Source organism: Rhodotorula paludigena (genome assembly GCF_050403205.1).
Source record: "Rhodotorula paludigena JCM10292 DNA, Rt_paludigena_JCM10292v1_ctg25, whole genome shotgun sequence".
In the NCBI taxonomy this organism is placed as follows: Eukaryota; Fungi; Basidiomycota; class Microbotryomycetes; order Sporidiobolales; family Sporidiobolaceae; genus Rhodotorula; species Rhodotorula paludigena.
The window spans coordinates 176,058-196,937 of NW_027481433.1; the positions used below are offsets into that span (position 1 = coordinate 176,058).

Below are 20,880 nucleotides of genomic sequence, written 5' to 3' on the forward strand. Positions count from 1 at the left end.
AGCTCTGGCGTGGTCTGCGCACGCTCGCTGGGCTGCTCGAACAAGAAAGAAGCGGCGAGGACGGAAGAGACGGAGCGAGAGAGCGGCCGTCACTGAACCCTCGCCGCCCCCCGCGCCCACTCGGCTCGTGCAGGCGCTGACGAGGTCCAGCGGGCGCAGCAGAGCTCACTCGCTCGCCTCGAGCAAGCGCTGCCCCGCCCGGTGTGCTCGTCGCTCTCTGCTGCACGCTCTCCGCCTCCGCCGCGCCATGAGCGGCGAAGGCGCATCGACCTCGGCCCCTCTCGCGTCGACGAGCAGCCAGAGCGTCTTTGCGCAGTACGACCAGCAGCACGCGAACCGCTCGCCTACCAGCGACGACGAAGGCGAAGACGACGGCTTCGGCTTCTCGGACAGCGACACAGACAGCGATGAGGACTTTGCACGCGCGAACCGCGTGGCGGGGAGGGCAGTGCGCAGCGTGCAGGTGCCGGGCATGTACAGCGCAGACCAGGTCCTCCCCGACGAGGAGTTTGGCTCAAAGACCGTCCTCGGTACGACGGCCTCGCGCGGAACCGGGTCGCGCAGGTCACTGACGATCCTCTTGCCATGCAGAGATCTACCAGATGATCAAGGCAGGCGTCATCGACCTCTCGCCGCCGTACCAGCGCGAGGCCGTCGTGCGTCCCTCGCCCGTTCTTGCACCTCTCTCGCTCTCACGCTCATCCACCGCCGGGTCCTCCTCTCGCAGTGGAATGCCGACTACGCCAGCGGGCTCATCGACTCGCTCCTGCGCAACATGCACATCCCCGAGGTCCTCTTCAACCTGTACACCCCCGCGCCCGACTCGCCCCAGTTCCGCCGCATCTCGCCCGCACTCCAGGTCGACGCCCGCCACGAGGGTGCGCTCCCCGCCAAGTGGCTTAGGAAGCTCAAGCACGAGCTCGACGCGCCGAGCGACGACAAGGACGACGAGGACGACGCGAGGAGCCAGCAGAAGGTCCCGCTCGAGATCTGGTCGTGCGCCGACGGGAAACAGAGGATGACTTCGCTCGTGCGGTCCGTCGCATCTCGCTGTCCCGTTCGCTGTTGAATATGCGCTGACCTTGAGCATGCTTAGCTTCATCAACGGCGACTTTCCGGTCGTACGTCCACTCTCATCGCCTCGCTTCCGTGCGAGTCGCGTGCTGATCGTTGTGTTCCCTCGCTCCGCAGAAGGTCGGCAAGAAAAAGATCAGGATCACGTACCAGCAGATGGACCCGGCGGCGCGCGAGATCTTCGAAAAGAAGCGCCTGCGGTACGGTTACTTCCGCGAGCTGCTCGATGCGCAGGAGCGCGAGGTCTTCACGAGGGTGCAGCTCGGCAAGCCACTCGACATCGGCGGTGCCTATCATGCACTTCCTCATGTAGCTCGGTTGCTGACCGGGTACTCGCCTGCAGAGAAGTCGCGCGCGATCGACAGCGAGTACACCCGCTGGGTCGAAGCGTACAAAGAGCGCTTCCTCGGCTCGAAGCCCGACTCGCTCAACCCGCGCATCGTCGGCACAGAAGGGCAAGAGCGCGGCGGCCTGCGCGTCGGCACCTACCACATGCTGCGCAACCTCCTCGCCGGAACGCTCTCGCACGAGTCCAGCGCGCGCCGTATCGCGACGCTGCAGGACTCGCCCGCGCCCGCCGTCGAAGACAACGACCGCGTCATGCGGGGCATGGAGCGCTTCCTCCAGCTGACGCTCGTCCCCGCTCTCCCCGGCGAAGACGAGTGGCCCAATACTCAGATGTTTGCCAAGCGCCGCGAGAACGACGTCCCTGTGCCGCATCGCGTGTGGCGCCTGCGGCAGGAGCAGCTCGCGCAGGAGCGCGCGCTCCGGCACGGCGTCGTCCAGTTCGCGCCCGTCGAGCTCCAGATCTTGCCGACCGTCGTCAACATGGACCGGTTCAAGGACTTGTCGGACGGCGAGATGCTCGAGCTTGTCGAAAAGCTGCGCATCCACATTCACGACTCGATTCCCGGCGAGGTCAAGGACAACACCAAGACGTACGACCTCGTCAACCAGTGGCTCTCGTGCGTTTTCTGTCGCGCGCCCTGCTGGTCTCGCTCACGCTGACCACGAATGCATGCGCAGGGCTTTCGATCCGAGCACGCTCAAGCGCAAGTACCGCGACAACGGCAAGCTGCGCACGTCGACCACCTCCTCGAGCAGCCGCAAGCGCCTCGACTCCAACGGCAACGACAACACTCCGGCGGGCAAGAAACGCAAAACGGATTTGCAGGGTGGTTCTGCCGCGACTGGCACGCCGGTCGCGTCCGGCTCGGGCTCAGGGTCTGGACAACGCCAGCGCCGCATGAGCGGCTCACCCGCGGCGCCTACGCCTTTCGGCCTCCCCGCCGCGCTGTACGCCAACGCCGCGGCTGGACCGGGCGTGCTGCTTTTCACGGGCGACACGACGTCCGGTGGCAACACGACGACGAGCACGAGCACATCGAGTGGCGCGCGTTCGCCGAACCGCAACTTTGCCCAGCCCGCCGCCAGCTCGTCGCAGCGCCCCAACGTCCCGCCCATCTCGACCGCGACACCTGCACCGATTGCCGGACCGGGCACGGGTGCCTCTCCCGCGGGCCTCTCGGCGAAGCAGGCGCGCTTCGCAGGGCGCACCGGCCTGCCCGCCGCTCAGCAGCAGCCGCATCCGCCGCCACGGCCGCGCACCCAGCCTCCTCCTCCTCCCGCTCCCGCACCTGCGCCTTCCCGCCAGCAGCAGCAAGGGCAGGGATACCGCCCGCGCCAGCCGCAGGCGCCATTGCAGTTCGATGAACGCGGGCGCGTGATCCAGCCGCCTCCCGCTGCGGTGGCTGTTTCGGGGCCGAGCGGTTCGACCTTCCAACAGAGCGAGAACAACGCGCTCTTCATGGACGACGACCCGATGTACGAGGAGGGCGAGGAGGAGGAGGAGGAGGACAAGGAGGAGATGCGCGCTGCGATTGCGCGACGCGAGTCCAAGGCGGCGGCCCGCGGCGGAGGCGCGGGCGTCACGTCCTTCGCGGCCAAGGTTGCCTCGTCGCAGGCCAAGTCGCGCCGCTCGACCAACGGGTCCGTCAAGCCCGACCCGGACGCCGAGGACAGCGCTGCGCTCCAGGCGCTCGCCGGCCCGCCGCGCCCGGCAACGGCCGCCGCCGCCGACCGCGAGCGCGACGAGGAAGTTGCTGCATTGATGCGCGCGCGCACGCAGAGCGTCGCGCCCGCTGCGGGCCCGTCGGGCTACCCGCCGCGGGACGACCGCACGGGAATCGGTGGCGGGAGACCACAGCAGGAGCCGATGGGGTACCGCCGCACGAGCGGCGGTGGTGGTGGGGCAGCTGTTGAGGGGTACAGTCGGGAGGACTTTGAGCGGGATAGGGCGTACGAGCGGGATAGGGCATACGAGCGGGATAGGGCGTACGAGCGGGATAGGGCATACGACCGCGACAGAGGGTACGACCGCGATCGCGGGTACGGGTACCCGGGCGACCGCGGTGGCGGTGGAGGGTACGGGCCCGATCGCGGTGGGCCGTCGAGGGGATCCGGCTATGGCGGGTCGCGATACGACGACTACGTACGTGGTACCTCCCTCTCTTCCGCGCGCCTCATTCGCAGACTCATCTTTTGTCTCGCACAGCCTCCTGCGCCTCCTCTGCCGGACCGGTACAGCTCGTACTCGTCCTCATCGTACTACGGCGCGCCCCCTCCCGCGCCCAATCCGCCCCTTCTACCTCCTCCTTCCAGCGCACCGCGCTACTCCACCTCGACCTCGTCCATGAACGGCTACTCGACCGCGCCCCAGCCCGCTGCGGGAAGAGGAGGCTACGGCGCACCCCCGCCTCCCCCGCCCGGCGCGCCGCCGCCGCCATCGTCGTCCGCGATGCGATACAATGGCCCACCGTCGCCGCAACCGCCGCCGCCAGTGGTACAGGAGAAGAGCGTGGATCCGAGGAGGCGCGTCTGAGCCGCGTACGGAGGGTGGGACGCTTGACGTGTGCAGGATTGTGGTAGTCGTCAACAGCTTGAGTGCGCAACGCACGGATTTGCTTGCTCTCGCGTGCGGCACTCACAGACACAGAAGCGGGTATAAGCGGTTGCTGTGTATGCGAGGAGGGGGAATGCTGCGAGGGGGAATACCCAACAAGTCCCGATAAGTTCGTCCTCTAGTTCCCGAGTCTCTTCTCTTCCACCACTTTCTATCTCTCTTCCCACCTTCCCTCCCGAAAAGGAGCACGAGCGCGCCTAGATCTTGCCGTGGAGGAGGTTGCGGATCATGTGGCGGCCGGTGAGGACGCACGTGTTCCACAGCGTGCGGAAGTCGAGCGTCGAGCTGAACGTGTCGGCGAAACCAAACGGAAGCATCGGGGGGATCCAGCCTGTCGATTGCGGACGAAGGCGAGATCAGCTCCGGACTAGGGAGAGGAAGAGGAGAGAGAGAGAGAGAGAGCACGCACCGCGGGCGTACTCCATCGCAATGCCGGTCGACGGGAAGCGGTACTGCTTGACCTCGCCGCGGCGCATGAGGTTGACAGAGCCGGGAGGGTAGATCTGTGCGGGAGAAAGACGGCGGATGGAAGGGCAAACTTGGCGTCAGCGCATCCGCTGCCGCGCGCTACTGCATCATGCCCTCGCTGCTGCGAAAGCAGCAGCATGCGGGTGCAAACAAGACCGCAGAAAGAGCGGCGCGACGCACCTCGGGCTCGAACGCGCCGGCCGGGGCGGCCCACTGCTCGCCCTCGATGATCATGAAGTAGTCGTCGGCGGTGTGGACGCCCGAGTGGCCCTCTGTGCCGAGCGGGGTGCCAAAGATGATGAGGTACTCGGTGATGCTCGCGTGGATGATGAACATGTGGCCCATGGCGCCGCCGGCATTGTTGAAGACCCACTCGGCGTCGTTCTGGCGGTACGTGCCCGGCGCGACGGCGCCCGTCGCGGCGTCGCGCACGAGGGGCTCGCGCGCAAAGTTGGTGCTGATGGTCCACGCCGGGTGCTCGGTCGCGAGCGTGTCGACAATGTGCGCGACGATGGACGGCGTGTCGTTCGGGTAGCGTGCGAGGCCTTCCTGGACGAGGTTGTGCAGCCTGGTCGGGTCAAAGATGTACCAGCGCTCCTGCGGCGGGTGTGCGTGCGACGGGCAGGTTGAGAAGGTTGAGCGAAGGAGGGAGGCGAAACGGTTCAGAATTGCTCAGACGGGGTAGGGAAGAGCGCGGGGACGGACCTTGACGTTCTCGAGGACGCCCCAGACGGCCGACAGGACGGCCAGGACGACTGCGCTGACGACGAGGTTGCGCAGAGTCCAGCGGGACTGGGGGCGGAGGCGCACGGGGGCAGCGCCGACGGGGCGGGACTTGCGAGCGGGCGTGTTCATCGTGTGCGAGTCTCTGGAGCAAGCAAAGGACTCGTTCCGGGCGGGAGCAAGGCGAGCGCCGACTCGTCGAACGACCAAAGTGGACGCGCGAGCACGCGCCGACGAATCCCTCCGACCCGCTCGACTCCCGCAGGGCAGAGCTGCAACGCGCGCGATTGGTCTCACAGAAGTAGCGCAGTACCACGGACCCGCGTTTGCACCGCTTTGCGCCGACTTGTCCGCGCTCCTCCTCGATGCGCGCATCAGTCTCCGTTGCTTTCGTCTGCTTCCTCCTTACGTGCTGCGACTGCCATGACGCGCATTCCTCCCAGCGTCAAGCGCGGGCTCAAGCCTGTCAAGCCCCCAGCGAACAGCGCTCACGCCGAGGGCACCGCTGTCGCTGCTTCCCATGTCCTCCGCCTCCTCGCCCAGCACGGTGCGCGGCAGCACGGCTATTCTGCACAGGCTCACTTGCTGACTTCGGTACCCCGCAGAACCCTGTACGACCCGCGCCCTGCACGAGCGCCTCAAGTCCCCATCTTCCGACCGCCCTCTGCCCCGGCAGCCCGTGCCCAACATGCCTCCACGACAGCGCATACCGACCAGCCGCACGCAGATCGTCTACGACGGCGCCAACCCGGACCACGACCCTTGGAGCATGGCGTTCCTCAAACGGCGGGTGCTCGCCTCGCTCGTCGAGTCGCACGACGTCGTCAAGCTGCACCGCGACAAGTGGGCGAGCGTGGCGGGCACGGCAGAGGCGGGGCGCGAGCGGAGCAAAGACGAGAGCGACTGGGTGTGGGTGACGGCGAAGAGGTGGGAAGAGTTGATGGCGCGGAAGAAGCGCGAGGAGGAGAACGAGGGCGCGAGGGAGAGGCCGAAGGAGGTCAAGGAGGGGCTCAAGCGGCTCAAGCGAGACGAGGGTACAGACTCGCCGTGGGCGTAATGAACTGCGTCCAGGACAGCGCATGAGTGTCTGCTCTGCGAGAGACAGCTGCTCGATACGCGGAACGAGATGCCTCGCCGCGCACAAACGCTTGCAGTGAGAGGCACCTTGTTAGACGCTCTTCGACTATTGTGGCTTTGCGCGTGCAGTGCCCAGGATTCTTGCGTTGTGCGGAGACAAGCGGACATTGGCGGAGGAGCGGGGAGAGACGAGGGCGAGGCGAAGTTGACTCTGCTCTCGTCGCTCGCCAGCTCTCGCAAGAGGACAGCAAGGATGGTCGCGGTGCGTACAGCTCGCTGCCAGTCTGTCCGATGCCTCGCCTCCCCTGCGACGGCTCCGACCGCTCCCCTCGCGGTGCTCATCGCTCGAAGACGGGTGGAGCGAGTCTCGTCAACGCTCGCCGAGGCTAGACAGTCTGTACAGGCGCCGAGCTGACGCTTGCACGGTGCCCGCTCTGCACAGCCGAAACTCTCGCACTCGCTCGACGACGTCTCGGCGCTCCTCCTCCCCTCGTCGTCGTCGTCGTCGCAGCCCGAGGGCAACTGCCTCCCGATCTGGGCCACGCTCCCCGCCGATGTCCTCACGCCCGTCATCGCCTACCTGCGCTTGACCAACGGCGCGAAGGGCGGAGAGAGCTTCCTCCTCGAGTCGGCCGTCAAGGGAGAGACGGCTGGGAGGTGGAGCTTTGTCGGCGCCAGTGCGTCCCCAATTACTCTCGAGAGCTCCAGCATGTATGCTGGAGCTCGGTTCTAGGCTGTAGCGAGACGCTGACGGCTGCCTTCTCGTACAGACCCGGAGAAGGTGTACCGGACAGGACCCAAAGAGGACGTCTCGGGCGACCCGCTCATCCCGCTCGAAAAGGTGCTCGACGAGTACAAGTTCATCAAGGTGCAGGGCGCACCCCCCTTCACCGGTTGCGTTGCTTGATTCCGCCCATTCTCGCGTTCTCGCTGAAGCTGACCTGCTTCCCGACGTGCAGGCGGCGCAATTGGCTACGTTGGCTATGACTGCATGCGCTACTTCGAGCCAAAGACCGCCCGCGACGACCTTGCAGACCCGATCGGCATCCCCGAGTCCGTCTTCCTCCTCCACGACACGATCGTCGCCTTCGACCACCTGTTCCAGCGCGTCTACGTCGTCTCGCACGTCTACCTCCCCTCGTCCTCCGCCTCGTCGTCCGAGTCGCACAGCGCCATCGCAGCGTCCTACGACGCCGCAGCGCAGAAGATCAAGGACATCGCCACCAAGCTCACGTCGGCCTCGCCGCTCCCCTATCCGCACCAGCCCAAGATCGTCCCGGCACCCGTACCGGCAAACGAGACGCCCGAGGAGCGGTACGCTCGGCTCGACAAGCTGAGCAACGTAGGGAAGGAGGGGTACGAGCAGTTCGTGACGAGCTTGAAGGGGCACATCGTGCAGGGCGAGATCATTCAGGCGGTGCCGAGTCAGCGCTTGCGAAGGGAGACGCAGCTGCACCCGTTCAACGTCTACCGGTGCGTATGCATTTGAGTCGGGTTCATCGCGAGGACTTGAACTGATCGTTTCCCACCCGCAGCCACCTTCGCCAGCTCAACCCGTCGCCCTACATGTTCTACATTGAGTGTGGCAACGGGACGCAGCTTGTTGGTGCGAGTCCGGAGTGCTTGTGCAAGGTCGAGGAGGGCGGCAAGGTCACGAACCATGCCATCGCCGGTACCGTGCGGAGGGGCAAGACGCCTGCTGGTCCGTCTTTCTAAGCCTCCCACTTCCTCTCGTCTCTCACACTGTCTTCCCGCGCATGCAGAGGACGCCGCGCTCGCCGCCGAGCTCTCCGCCTCGGTCAAGGACCGCGCCGAGCACGTCATGCTCGTCGACCTCGCGCGCAACGACATCAACCGCGTGTGCCGCCCCGAGTCGGTCGTCGTCGACTCGCTTATGCAGGTCGAAAAGTTCTCGCACGTCATGCACCTCACGAGCCAGGTCACCGGGACGTTGCGCGAGGGGTTGACCCGGTGCGTTTTCGGTCACAGAGGTCCTTCTGCTGTTCTCTCCTACATGCCCCGCTGACTCGTGACTTTTGAATCAACGCAGGTTCGACGCCTTCCGCTCCATCTTCCCCGCCGGCACCGTCTCTGGCGCGCCCAAGATCCGCGCCATCGAGCTCATCTCGGCGCTCGAGCGCGAGCGCCGCGGCGTCTACGCCGGCGCCGTGGGTCACTTTGACTTTGCGCACGACGCGATGGACACGTGCATCGCGATCCGCACCATGGTCTTCCGCGAGGGCGGCGTCGCGTTCCTCCAGTCCGGCGGCGGGATCGTCTACGACAGCGTCGAGGAGGACGAGTATGTCGAGACGGTCAACAAGCTCGGCGCCAACGTGCGCTGTCTCGAGGAGGCCGAGGGTGCGTCGCGCTCTCTGCTCTCGCAGACCAGCGGGTGCCCGCGCGGAATCGACTGACTCTTCCCGCCTCTCACAGCCTACTATGCGGCGCTGCAGGCGGAACAGGAGGCGCAGTCGTGAGCACGCGCAATGAACGCCCTTCCATTCGCTCGTGAGAGACTTTCCGAATGCGCGCGTCGATGTTCGCGGGCCGACGATGTGCTGTTGACTTCGGCTTCTCACTCAACCCTGCCTCGTCCGCTGCAAATGCTCTGCCGCTGGATCAAAATCCGTTGGCCTCTGCCGCGGCTCTGCGCTGACATGAGGTGGGTCTCGGATCGACCTGTAACTTTTGCTGCATCGGTTCGCGCTCTATTTTCCGCCTCAACGGTCGGCGTCGCACTGCCCGGACGAACCGGATCTCGTTCGCCTTCGACGCACTTCCAGCCTCTTGAGCTTCTACAAGGCTTGCCCTCTTACATTCTGCTGCACTTGCGCCCGACATGGCCGACGGCAACTCGCTCGAGCCCTTGCCCCCGAGCGTCCACGACGATGTCCGCTACCTTCTCACCTGGATCGGTCCCGCACTCCAGGATCCCGTGCTGAAGCACGCTAACCTGTACCCTGCCGGTGCGTGCTCGACCGTCGCACCGACAAATTAGCTGAGCCGCGCATCCTGGCACTTGCAGGCACCGTCGGCATTCTCACTGCTTTTAGATCTCTTGAGGCATCAAAGCCTCAGTATCGAGCCGCTTTCGACTCGATTAGAACACGCCTTCTCGCACCGCGCACCGCGACGGAAGCGCAGATCGACATGAGTCCTTGTCCACCGTTCTGTTCCCAGAGCAGCTCGTGCTGACACCTGCTTCCAAAGGTACTGCATCACGCTCGTCTCACTCGCCGGGCACCCTGACGACCAGCTGCTGCAAGCTTGGCAAGATCGAGCGGTGACTTTTGCGGCTCATCACGGGGCACGTCGTTCGAACTTGGCCTGGGAACTGCGTCTCCGCTGACGGGTGTGCTGCAGCGCTCGACGAATCCGCGCCTCCAGCATCATATCCGCGTCGCGTCCATCCCATGCCACCCTGACCTTGCGGGACCACTCCATTTGGCACGGCACCGCAACCTCAGCCTAGAGGGCCTCTTCTTCGCCTTCGTCTTCGAGATACACAATGCTCATCTCGGCGAGATCGCCTCACAGCACCTTCCCATCGTCACGTTCTCGCTCGACATGATTGCGCTCATCTTGCAAGCGCTCGGCGTCGTGTGGCCCGAGAACGAGGTCCATAACCGGCTCGCCGCCGTCGGAGGAACCTGCATCCTGCCCGCTTCCCTCAACGAACTCGTCAACATGGTGCCGCTACTACAGCTGCAGTTCGATTCGCACGTGACTGTGAATCGTCTCGTGACTGTGAATCATCTCAGCCAGATTGTCCATTCCGCAACGGTGCGAGCTGTAAGGCTTCATCACGCTGCACATTCTTCATACCACTTCTGGCTGACACAGCCGCCAACAGAACGACCAAACTTGGGGACTTCAAGCTGTCCTCCCATCTACCTTCGACCCGGTGAGCTGCAGAGAAGAGTCCTGCCTGCGAGCTGCACCCCGGACGCTTACTCGCCGCTGGTCCGTGCCGAAACTCGTAGTGGACAACCTACCATCACTCGCTCGAGAAGCGCTCGGCGACGGCGTACCACCCTGCTGCGCGCCGGGGCAGCCTCACCTCCGCGATCTTTAGCTAGTCGTTCTCTCCTCATATCCCTTCCCTTTCCGAGTGCGCCAACGCGCGGCTCTAGATGTAACCAGGCTGTGGTCACTCTCGCTCACGGCACGTCTGAACGATAGCCGAGCGAGTCGGTTTCTGTCGGCCTTCTCAAGCTCTTCTTCTCGTGATCTTCCTCCTCCTCCTCCAGGGGTTTCTCGCATTCGAGCCTGTGTCCTGCGCAGTCAGTTTTGCCTAGACAGGGTCATTGGGTGTCCAATCGCTATCGGACCAGCCTCTCGTGCTCTTCGCTCCAGGCAGGTACGGGCGTGAGCAACGGCGTCGGTCGTTACGCGAGGCTATGCACGGGATCAGAGGGTGGATTTTGAGCACAGAAGGGGAGAGAAAGAAGGAGGATGATACAGGCTATGAACGGGCGGAGGGGAATGCGAGGGACGAGGGAACGATGCACGGGGGAAAAGAGGAGGGGGCACAGCTAGAGAGAGGCCGACAGATTAGAAAAGGCAAAGACGAAGGGCCACGGCAAGGGAAGGGGGTAACGACAAGCAAGGGGACGAAACTGCAAAGGACGAGGCAAGGAGAAAGGAGTAGGGGATATACGGGCGAGAGAGAGAGGAAAAGCCAGAGGCGGTGGACGACGGGGTCACACAGAGCGGACGAGGGCGCGAGGGCGAGGGGAATGCGACGCTGTAGGCACAGAATAGAACACGGCGATCTTGCTCTGGAGGACGAAGGCGAGATCTAGGAGACGAGGGTCGTGGTGCCGTTGGCGGCGGGCGCGGCCGAAGCTGCAGCGGCGACAGCGACGCTGAGCGGCGAGAACTGTCTGGGCGTGGGCGAGTTGGCGTTCGAGCTCGCCTCGGACGACGACTGCGACGGCGAGTGCGAGCCGGGAATGGAGCGCGGCGACGACGCGGCGGCGTAGGTGAAAAAGTCAGGCTGGACCGGCGACGTGGACGACATTGAAGTGGGCGAAGCCGACGAGCCGAGATGGAAGCGGTACCGGTCGAGGAAGGCCGAGAACTCGTGCGCGTTGCCCGGGCGCGCAAGCGGCGCAGCCTTGCCAGCCGGTTGCGCCGAGGCGCTCATGCCGTAGAGGGAGGGAGAAAAGCCGGGACTTTCGGGCGCGACGCTCGTCGCGTCCGACTCGGGGCTGCTCAAGAGGCTGCTCGTTGCCGACGAGCCGCTGCCGTCGCGACGAAGGTGGCCGCGCGCCGTTGATCCAGACGACGACGAAGAGATGGTCGACGCGGTCGAGTCAGTGGTGGACGGACTCCACAACTGCGACGGCGACGGGTCCTCGTCGCTCGTGTCGACGCGCTCGGGCGGCGGACTGCGCAGCTTACGCGTGGTCGTCTGCGGGAGCGGCGAGGTCGACCGCGGCGGCGACGAAGTGGGCGAGACGCCCGTTGGCGGGGAAGGCGCGGGAGAGGAGAAGGGCGAGAGGCGGCTGCGGCTGTCGCGGAAGGCGGGCGGGACCAGCGGAGAAAAGGACGTGCTGCGCGGCGAAGCCGGCCCGTTCGCCTTGCCGCCCGCGGGGTACGTGTTGTAGCGCGAGTGCGCGTTGCCGAAGCCCTGGTGCGTAGTCGCGTCCTGCAGCGGGAGGTACGGCAGGCCGCCGACGTTCGAGCCCGGCGGGCCGTAGAAGTAGCTCGAGAGGCCTAGACTGCTGCCGTCCTGCGACTGCGGCGGGCTCATCGGCCGCGGCACGGGCGTCGGGAACGTCGGTGAGTACAGCGCCGCCGACTGCTGACGCCCATCGCCGGGCACGGAGCTGCGGCTAGGAAGGCCAAAGTCGGGCTGCATGTCAAGGCGCGGGCTGCCCTTGGGCGAGTCGCCGCGGTGCGAGTTGATCGGCGGCGCGAGCGACGGGTCGAACATCGTCGCGGGGTGCCCGTTGATGATCTGCGTGCTGCCATAGGATGGAGGCGCCGAGACATGCGGGAGGGGCGGCGCGCGAGGGCGCTGCGGCGAGGTCGACACCGGGTCGAAGAACGGCTTGGCGGTCGACTGCACGCGGCACAGGCAAGTCAGTACGAGCTCAGGCGCCCAGGGCAAAGCGAGGAGAAACGCACCGGGTGCGGCAACGATCCTTCGGCGAAGCGCGGGCTGCTCGCGTTGCGCTCCTTCATTCGCCCAGCGCCCGCACGCTGCCCGTTCACCGCCCCATACCCTCCTCTCCCCGCTCCAGCACCCGCCGTTCCAAGCACAGAAGCGAGTGCCGCAGCCGGCCCGCCACTGTGGCTCGTCGACGCCGTCGCCGCGCCGTTCGCCACCGCCGATGCGTTAGGCGACGAGTACATCTTGAGCGAGTTGCCAAAGTCGTACCTCCCGCTCAAGCTCGTCGGGCTCGGCACGCTCGTCTCGGAGAAGCTGCGCCCGTCGAGCGCGAGGCGAAGGCTGCGCGGACCGCCCGAAGCAGCCGACGCGCTCGAAAGGCCTCCGGCGCGGTGGTCGTCGTCGTCGTCGTCGAACGTGTCGTCGCGCACGAGGCGATCGAGCTCGCGCCGCAGGTCGGCCATGCGGTCCGCGGCCTGCCCCGCGTTGGTCACGCTCCACGCCGCCTTGCGCTGCTGCGCAGCCGCGAGCGCTGCGTCCGCCCCGATGCGACCGACGGGAGCGTGCGACGTCGACGCGCTGGAGCGCACGGCAGGGTGAACCGGAGGCTGCGGCGCAGCGGGCACGCGCTTGAACTCGATGCGGTAGTTTTGCCCGCCGTTGTTGTCCCAGATCTCGCGCCCGCCGACCGTGTAGCGCACGGCGAGGAACATGGTCTTCTCCTCGATGCGCGCGAGGAGGTCTTGCAGGCGGATCGTGAACGCAAAGCGGTCGGCCTGGCCGCCGGGGAGCGACTCGTGGTGCTCGGCCGAGACCTCGCTGACGGTCTGCCAGTGGTCGAGTGTGAAGCGCACGGCGACCCACTTCTCGAACGCGAGGTTGCGCACGTGCACGATGCCGCGGATCGACTTTCCGTCGCTCGTCATGTCTAGCGACTCGACGTACGCGTCCTCGTCGGCGCGCGCGGCGGCCGGAGGAAAGTTGGGCAGGACGAGCTGGACGACGCCGGCCTGCGGCTGCACCATGGCCGGGAACGGGAACGCCTCGGGCTCGTCCTCGGTCTCGGTCTCGATGGGGCTGCCAGAGCGCGAGACGGCCGCGGGCCGCTGCTGCGCGAGAAAGTGCTTGACGTGCTCGAGCTGCGTGTCAAAGTGGACGTATTTCGGGCACACGGGCGTTGCGGGTGCCGAGCGCGCCTGCGAAAAGTCTCGCCGCGACGTGTCGGCCTTGAGCGACGGGCGTACGAGCTCGCCGCTCTTTTTCCGCACCATGAGTGCGGGCTTGGCCGTAATCATGTCATCGGCCGGAGTCGGGGAGGGGACAGCAGACGACGACGAGCTTGACGGCTCGCCAAAGGGAAAGGCGTTGCGGAAGATGGGGTCGGCTGCTCGCGGCGTGCGGTCTTCCGGCGCGGTGAGCGTCGACGCGCTGGGCGGTTCTGCCGGCCGCACCGCTCGTGCACCCGTGTCGGACGACGACGCCTCCTCCTGGGACGAGGGCCCGCCGGGGCTCACACTCCCGTCTTCTCGTCGCGGCGATGCGAGGTCGGGCGCGGACGGCGTCAACGCCGTCAGCCGTATCCGCCTGGCCGAGCGCGGCACGGTGTTGAAGCTCGGCCCGGGTGACGATGGCGAAGTCGATCCCGATGTTGAGGCGTGCGAAGTGCCCGCGGCCCACATGTAGGACCTGCTGCGCCCTGCCGCGCCCTTCTCGTCTGGCGAGGCGGGCTGGACAAAGATGAAGCTGCTCGAGGTCGGGGTGGCGTCGCTCGAGTGAGAGCGCTGGTGGTGCCGCGGCGGACGCTTTTGCTCTGCTCGCGGCGATGCGGCGGCAGCGATGACGGGCGAAAGCGAGGGAAGGGTCGCGGGGAGGAGCGGGGCGCTCATGGTCATGGTGAGGACGGGGGAGGATGTGGGCGGCGGGAGGGCGTAGGGCATTGCGTGCACGGCGGGTGGGAGCCAGTCGACCGGAGAGGAGACGAGGGACGGCAGGGGTCGAGAAGGAGTGGGGATTTGGAGCTGCGACGCCGAGCACTCGAGGTCGGCCTGCGTGCGCCTGCGCGAGCTGTGCGCCCGGTCAGCCCTTTTGTGTCTCGTGTAAGCGAGGACGAGAAGGTGCGCACGACAAGGCAGGCGGGGCGATGTGTGATCGAGCGCACGAGGCGATAACGCCGAGGCGGTGCTCAGAGTCTGCTGCGCCGGGCGCATACACGGAGGGCGAAGCGGGTCCAAGGTCAGCGCGCAGGCTCTGGGTGTGCGCCGAGAGGATGCTCGAGTCGCGCGGGTGCACGCTGCCGGCATTGCCGAGGCCGAGCGCGACCGCGGTGCGCTGTTGCGAGCGAGCGCAGGCCAGAGGCAGCCGAGCGGCCGCAATCGAGCTCGAACGTGGCGCCGTCCCACCGCCCGAAAGCGCAGACCGGACGCGCGAGAGGGCCAACAGGCAGCTGTGCACCCGGCCCAGCCGCGGGCGAGGCAGCAAAACAACAGACGCACGAGAGTGGGAGCACGGCCGACCACGGCTCGCTCGTCGAGTCGGGGACACGGGCGCTCAGCTCCGAGTACCACGAGTGCGCGCTGCTGGAGGGCGGACAGTGCCGGGAACAACACGAAGGACGGGCGAGAGTGCGGGGCGGTCAGCGGCGGGCCCTGCCTGGCCCCAGCGAGCACCTCGAGTGCGCGGAGGCGGAGAACGAGGGGTCGCGGTGCGCGGTCCTCGTGCGCCGACTGCGACGCTGGGCGGGCTCGAGCAGGACTCACAGGACTGCTGGCTGCGGCCGGGCTCCGCCGCTGCGCCCACAAGGCGCCGGGTGGGGAGGAAAAGGTCGCGCCTCGGTCGCCGTCGAGGAGCCTGACGACGCCGATCGCGAGTCTGGGGCTCAAGGGTGCCCTTGCCGAGCTCGCTCGTGTCGTGCGAGCGCGCTCTGCAGGAGCGATTTGTATTGGAACTGGTGTCGGACGAGTTCTAACGACGGCGACTTGCACGACGAGAGGAGAACGCGGCGAAGTCGCACCAAGTTCCAGCGCACTCACGTGCACCAAAATTGGCCTGCGCTGTTCCTGTACCTAGCCTGCTCTTGCAATTGCGCAGCCGGCTCCACGACGGTCTGCACCTACCTAGGTCTGCACAGCCGTCAAGACGAGCGTTGGGGCAGGACGAGCTCGACTGGCTAGAGTCGTCTCCAAGTTGCATCTCGAGCTCCTGATCATCTTTACCCCGGCTTTCCTCTCCTCCTCCGCGCACTGGCCCCATCGATGCAGTTTATTGCCCCTCGTTACGCCGGGAGTGGAGACGGCCGAGTTGCAACTTCCTCACCCGCGCGCCGTCCATCGCAAGAGACGACCTTCCCAAGTGCATCCCAAGTCCCTCGTGACAGGCAGCGAGCAGCAGCGAGCAGCACGAGGCGGCGATTTGCAAGGCACCGCGATGATCAAAAGCTCTGTACGATCGACCCGCCGAGCGACAGGACGAGACGCGTCGACGACGCGTCCCGCACCTTCCCCTTTTCCCTCTCTTTCCTCCCTGTGCGCACAGCCGCATCAGCGTGCCCTGATCCTCGCCTCTCCTCGCCCCCCCTTCACGTCCTACGCTCGCCGCGCGGTCATCGCCCCCGTCCACCCTGTCCTAGCTCCGTGGGCGGACCAGGCGAATCGAGCGGCCCGCCCTTCCGCTTCCGCTCCCGCTCCCGATCCAGACGGCTTTCGCGTCTCTAGAGCCTTTCCCTCTCCGCCTCGTCCCACGCTTCGCTCTACCGGTACCGCAATCGATCACATCGTCGACTCACAGTCGACGCTCCACACTCTTCTGGGCCAGAACCAATATCACATCCGCGAGAACGCGAAAGGTGATCGTACGAGCTCCTGCTCGGGCGCTGGCTCTGGCGCTTCGGTGCAAGCGTGCGCCCCTTTTTCTGCCGGCTCGCTCGCTTGCCCGGGGTCTCGACGGCATGGATTTGTTTCTCGAAATCGCGCGCAGGAGCGAGAGGGAGCGGCGAAGGGCGCTCAAGTCCGCGTTTCGCTCCGTGCTTCTCCTCGTCGCGCATCGCTCGACGAGCTATGCTTCCCAGCGACGTGGCTTGTCGCACCGATCTCGCTCTCGAAAGGCTTCTGCGATGCCCACCGACGTCGCGATGATTGCGCTCAAAAGCACGACCCGAGTGCCCACGAGAAAATCCCACGAGAGGCTCCCAAATCGCACCGATCAAACCAATGCAGGGCGCTGTCTTTCAACGAAACGGACGGCTGCGTCGCCGACATGAGACGAAATGGGCCATGCAGCAGCGGGAAGCGAAGCGGCACGGACTCGGGAGCGCTGGTCAGCGGAGCAGTTTACGCGCGAGCCGGACGCGCGACTATCGCTCTTGTCACTGCGTCGACTGCACACATACTTGCCAGGCCTGTTGTGCTGTGCAAAGCCCCCTCTCGTTGCCGTGCTCAAGTACGGAGGAATGCCGCGATGCGACTCGTGAGCGGGACGACGACGTGAACGAGCGAGCTACGCAACACAGCATGACGGATCCAACATTTAGCACAATAAGTCACCTGTACACGGTACATAGCCTCAAGACGAGACACTACTCCTGGCCGAACCTGCGAAACCGCAGGAAGGCGACAAAGTCAGCTTGAGAAGGCTCTCGTCGAAAGCAAAGGACCAGTGCAAGCGCCACGCACCCCATCGTGTTCTCGATCGCGAACGCGAGCTTCTCCTCGAGCATCTCGTAGTTGGGGTACGGCGGGATCTCGAGGCGGTTGAAGCACGTGTGGCTCTTGGGCAGCTGCGAGATCGAGCCCGACTTTTCGAGCGTGAAGCGGCGCGGACCTGCACGGCGTCGTCTCTCTGCAGAGTCAGAGCGAGTGACGGATAGTTCAAGCGGGGAACGCACCGTCTGACCCTTGCAGGTCGCGAAAGCCGTTCGGCGGGAGTCGGCTTGTTCCCGTCGTGAACTGAAGCAAGCGCGCCTTTTTGTCGAGCGGCCAGCTACCGATGACCTGTGGCGAGGCACATGAACTCAGTGAGTTCGTTCGTGCGAGGCATGAAGAAAGAACCGAGACGCACCTGCCAGAACCACTGCACGACCTGGTCGTCCGCCTTGAAGCCGCGAAGCTCGGTGTTGTCGGACCAGTCCTTGAGGTCGAGTTCACTCACGCCGCAGATGACAAGCTGTGCAAAATCAAGCTCAGCAATCGTCAGCGAGGCCCACGCACGTCGCGCGCTTCGGGTCGCATCGTAAGCGAGCTGCGCACCTCGAGCTCCTTTTCATCAAAGACCTGCAGCTGCCTGATCGGCACGATCTCGTCGACGCCCGTCCTGAACGCCCTCAGCTGCTGTTCGACGCGTGTCTTGAGCAGGTGCTGGCACTTGAGCTGGATAAACTCGAGCTTGTTGCTCTCGGTGACGGGGATCGCCGCACCGCCCGGCTTGAGCTCTGACGTTTCGAGCGTGCCAAAGGTCTCTTGCAGCGTCGTGAAGTCTTCTTCGATTACGTCGGTGATGTCGTTCTCTCTGCGGACCACGAGAGGGTGTCAGTGCACGCATGCTGCTGGCTGAAGCCGGACTATCCCTCGCTCGGCACCGGCGCTCGTTCAAGGCTTCCGTAGCAAATCGATGGGAGGCGCTTGAGAAGTAGCGGACTCACGCCATCCACGCCAAGCTCTGCCACATCTGCATGTCGACACTCGCCATGTCGTCGAGCCCAATCTCGCGGTCGAGGAGCGTCTTGTAGATCGAGCTCGTAAAGTGCGCGTCAAGATATCGCCGGTGGAAGATGGCGAGGCCGACGCAGCGGCCGATGAATTGGACTGTGGGTGCGGATTCATGAGCGAGGAGCTCTGACAAGCGGCAGGGAGGAACGGACAGTAGGCGAGATGGTCCTCATTGATCCCGCTGTTCGGGTTGATCTGGAGCGTGTACGACGTCTTTTCCGTCTGTGTGGCTGGCGAGTGAGCGGTGTGAGCGGGAGAGAGACAGCCGTGAGCCGGGACGCACCAATTCGAAGAGGCAGTAGTCCGAGTTGTAGATCTCGTGCGCGAGCAGGAAGAAGAACTCCCTGTGTACCGCTCGACGTCAGCCCGAATGCGCGTCGGGGAGCCAACCGAAACGCTCACCTCGACACGCCGCCAAAATCGACGCCCTCCTCGCCGTTAAAGGAGACCATGAGGCGCTTCTTGAGCTCTTCGCCCGGGTAGCGCATGACCTCGGCGAACGCATCCTCGAACAGGTGCTCGCGGCGCACGACGAGCCGGCAGCCGCCCGGGACGAACCGCAACTCGGGCTGCGAGCGAAAGTAGATCTGCGGACGACACAGTGAGCGTCGGCAGGACGAGGCAGGACGAGGATGCAAGACGCACGACTTTTTGACGGAAGGCACGCTTCGACTGGTCGCCGTCTGCGCTCTGCGACGGAATGCGCGGGTCGTCCCAGCTTGTCGTCTTCGTCTGCGGATTTGAGAGCGTGAATCGCCTGGGCTGTTTCCGCACACACCGGATGACGCCCTCAGGCGGCACACGGATGAGAGCGGTGCGCAAGCGAGACTCACGTTGTGATCGACGTAGTACGCCCGTCCACTGTTTGCAACTGTGTCAGCACGTGCATCCATTGAGCGATAGAAAAGAGCCTGCACACCTTGGCGTCCTCCGCTGCTCCCATCCCGAAGGCAGCGCGCCAAGCTGGTCCTCCGGCACCGCAAAACTCGCCGTCGCGCCCGCACGCACAGGGCTTATCGCTGCGCCTGCGCTCGTTTCACTCGGGATGGCAGTCCCACCCGATGGCGTCGAGGCGGGCGAGCGCACCCCCTCTGCTGTACCAGCCGCTCCTGTCTGCGGTCCCGCTCCTCTCGCACCTCCTTCAGCGGCTCCTCCCGTCTCCGCCCCCGTCCCCGCCGCTGCGAGCACAGCCCTCTGTGCCCTCTCCCTCGCTCGCGCTCGCAGCGCCGCCTTCCGTGGATCGTGCCAGGTCGTCTCCCTCCTGGCATGGTCGACAAAGTACGTCCTCCCGCCGGGCGAGACGCGCGCTTCCCACCCTTCGGGAAGCGGGCCCAGCTCGTCTGGCACGGTCGAGGTAGCGGGCACGGACGGGACGGGAGGGACGGGGTCGGCGGCGATAGAGGAGGGCGAGGCGTCGAGCAGGTCGTCGATCGAGACGACCGTTGCGGCGCCGCGACGATGCTCGGCAAGCGTCATACGGCGATGAATGCTGCTCGGGGCGCTCGCAGCGGCCGCAGCAATCGTCGGCTGGAGGGCCGGCGCGCTGGACAGGCGGGACGTCGGTGCGCGGGAGGTCGAGATGGAGTCGCCCGCTGCCACCGCATGGGCAGGGGCGCGGCCGGACGTCGCCTGAGAGGGCTGGGGCGAAGGAGCGGGAGTGGACACTTGTAGGGACGGAGAGTATCGCGCATCTGGAGCTGCGACACCAGTCGAAGGGAAAGGGAAGCCCAGCTGCTGCCCGAGCGGGTACAGCGAGTGCTGCGGCGACGAATAAGGCGTACCCACTTGCGGTGTAGCGACGGGCGGAGAAGTAGAATTGGTGACGGCGCTTCCGGGAGCGGGTCGCGGCACATCGTCGCTACGGACGAGAATGACCAGCTTGCCCGAGACGGCAGCATTGCCCGAGCCCTTCTCGAGCGGGCGAGTGAGCTCGACTGCGCGCCACAAACGTCAGCCTGTGCGATCCGGCGAGCACGAGAGGCCTACCTTGACCTGGCCGGTCTCGCGGTAAGAGTTCCCATAAATTTCCAAGCGTCACTTCGCCCAGGTAGCCCTGCGCATACTCTGTTGGCCACGTTCACGGTGTGAATAGGAACGGATTGTGTCGCACCTGATCCTTCTTCCTCCGCTTGGCCTCGTCGTGCACCCTCACGCGCGCCCACACGCCATCTTCCACCTCGACCTCCCAGCTCGCGTGGCTGCCCCAGTGCGGCGAGATGGTCGCGCGCTGTACGGGACCCTCGTGCGACGCGTAGGGCTGGGCAGAGACGGTCGGGCGAGTTGAGGCGTGGTAGAGAAGGAGGAGCGGAAAGGGCGAGGGGAGGAGGAAGACGTCGCGCTTGATGAGGTCGTCTGAGTCATGCACGTGGGGTGAGCGGACGTGACCGACTGGTGCGGGCGCGAGGGGAACTGACCTGCAGCGCTGACTGTATGTGCACCGGAGAAGGGGAGCTCAACCCGTCGTCAGCGAGGTGTGTCGACAGGTCAAGCACGCCTCACGGGAACACACCCGTCAGCTTGAACCTGCGCACGAGTCTATGTGTACGCAAGAGGGGCATGTGAGCGGCTCGGATGTTCCCTCGCACGAATGGGCGGAGCAGGGGAGGAGACGCACCGTTCTGCGCCCGGGAGAGAGGCAGCCGGGACGACGCTCATCGTCGAGAAGTAGCAGCAGCAGGAGCCAGCGCAGAGAGGCACAGTCAGGAGAAGGAAGAGCACATGGCAGGAGTGGTCCACGGAGCGTGCGAGCGACGGAC

At 65.7% G+C, this 20,880-nt stretch overlaps 7 protein-coding genes across 7 annotated transcripts; 4 read left to right on the plus strand and 3 right to left on the minus strand.

The window, feature by feature from the left end:
* Positions 1-247: 247 nt before the first annotated feature.
* Positions 248-3,955, plus strand: JCM10292_006488 (DUF262 domain-containing protein; the record flags this gene model as incomplete). The annotated part of the gene is made up of 8 exons (XM_076649551.1): positions 248-530; positions 592-656; positions 728-996; positions 1,097-1,121; positions 1,192-1,360; positions 1,418-2,039; positions 2,101-3,565; positions 3,629-3,955. The coding sequence occupies 8 exons, from the start codon at positions 248-250 to the stop codon at positions 3,953-3,955; spliced, it is 3,225 nt and encodes a 1,074-aa protein (XP_076504932.1).
* A 278-nt stretch (positions 3,956-4,233) lies between these two features.
* Positions 4,234-5,359, minus strand: ERG2 (C-8 sterol isomerase ERG2; the record flags this gene model as incomplete). The annotated part of the gene is made up of 4 exons (XM_076649552.1): positions 4,234-4,367; positions 4,446-4,539; positions 4,685-5,101; positions 5,210-5,359. The coding sequence occupies 4 exons, from the start codon at positions 5,357-5,359 to the stop codon at positions 4,234-4,236; spliced, it is 795 nt and encodes a 264-aa protein (XP_076504933.1).
* Positions 5,360-5,650: 291 nt separating this feature from the next.
* JCM10292_006490 (uncharacterized protein) lies at positions 5,651-6,284 on the plus strand (the record flags this gene model as incomplete). Its single annotated transcript, XM_076649553.1, has 2 exons — positions 5,651-5,774; positions 5,833-6,284. 2 exons carry the CDS (start codon positions 5,651-5,653, stop codon positions 6,282-6,284), a joined length of 576 nt encoding a protein of 191 aa, XP_076504934.1.
* Positions 6,285-6,557: 273 nt separating this feature from the next.
* On the plus strand, positions 6,558-8,784 carry TRP2 (anthranilate synthase TRP2; the record flags this gene model as incomplete). The annotated part of the gene is made up of 8 exons (XM_076649554.1): positions 6,558-6,566; positions 6,747-6,981; positions 7,075-7,197; positions 7,264-7,777; positions 7,840-8,006; positions 8,068-8,275; positions 8,355-8,665; positions 8,741-8,784. The coding sequence occupies 8 exons, from the start codon at positions 6,558-6,560 to the stop codon at positions 8,782-8,784; spliced, it is 1,611 nt and encodes a 536-aa protein (XP_076504935.1).
* A 362-nt stretch (positions 8,785-9,146) lies between these two features.
* JCM10292_006492 (uncharacterized protein) lies at positions 9,147-10,386 on the plus strand (the record flags this gene model as incomplete). Its single annotated transcript, XM_076649555.1, has 3 exons — positions 9,147-9,273; positions 9,780-9,997; positions 10,291-10,386. 3 exons carry the CDS (start codon positions 9,147-9,149, stop codon positions 10,384-10,386), a joined length of 441 nt encoding a protein of 146 aa, XP_076504936.1.
* A 722-nt stretch (positions 10,387-11,108) lies between these two features.
* JCM10292_006493 (CBM21 domain-containing protein) lies at positions 11,109-14,362 on the minus strand (the record flags this gene model as incomplete). The annotated part of the gene is made up of 2 exons (XM_076649556.1): positions 11,109-12,377; positions 12,443-14,362. The coding sequence occupies 2 exons, from the start codon at positions 14,360-14,362 to the stop codon at positions 11,109-11,111; spliced, it is 3,189 nt and encodes a 1,062-aa protein (XP_076504937.1).
* A 2,633-nt stretch (positions 14,363-16,995) lies between these two features.
* JCM10292_006494 (uncharacterized protein) lies at positions 16,996-20,779 on the minus strand (the record flags this gene model as incomplete). Its single annotated transcript, XM_076649557.1, has 16 exons — positions 16,996-17,011; positions 17,093-17,240; positions 17,305-17,410; positions 17,478-17,582; positions 17,666-17,924; positions 18,058-18,220; positions 18,277-18,346; positions 18,408-18,468; positions 18,527-18,711; positions 18,770-18,856; positions 18,958-18,985; positions 19,044-20,058; positions 20,111-20,177; positions 20,235-20,476; positions 20,634-20,659; positions 20,739-20,779. The coding sequence occupies 16 exons, from the start codon at positions 20,777-20,779 to the stop codon at positions 16,996-16,998; spliced, it is 2,619 nt and encodes an 872-aa protein (XP_076504938.1).
* Positions 20,780-20,880: the final 101 nt, after the last annotated feature.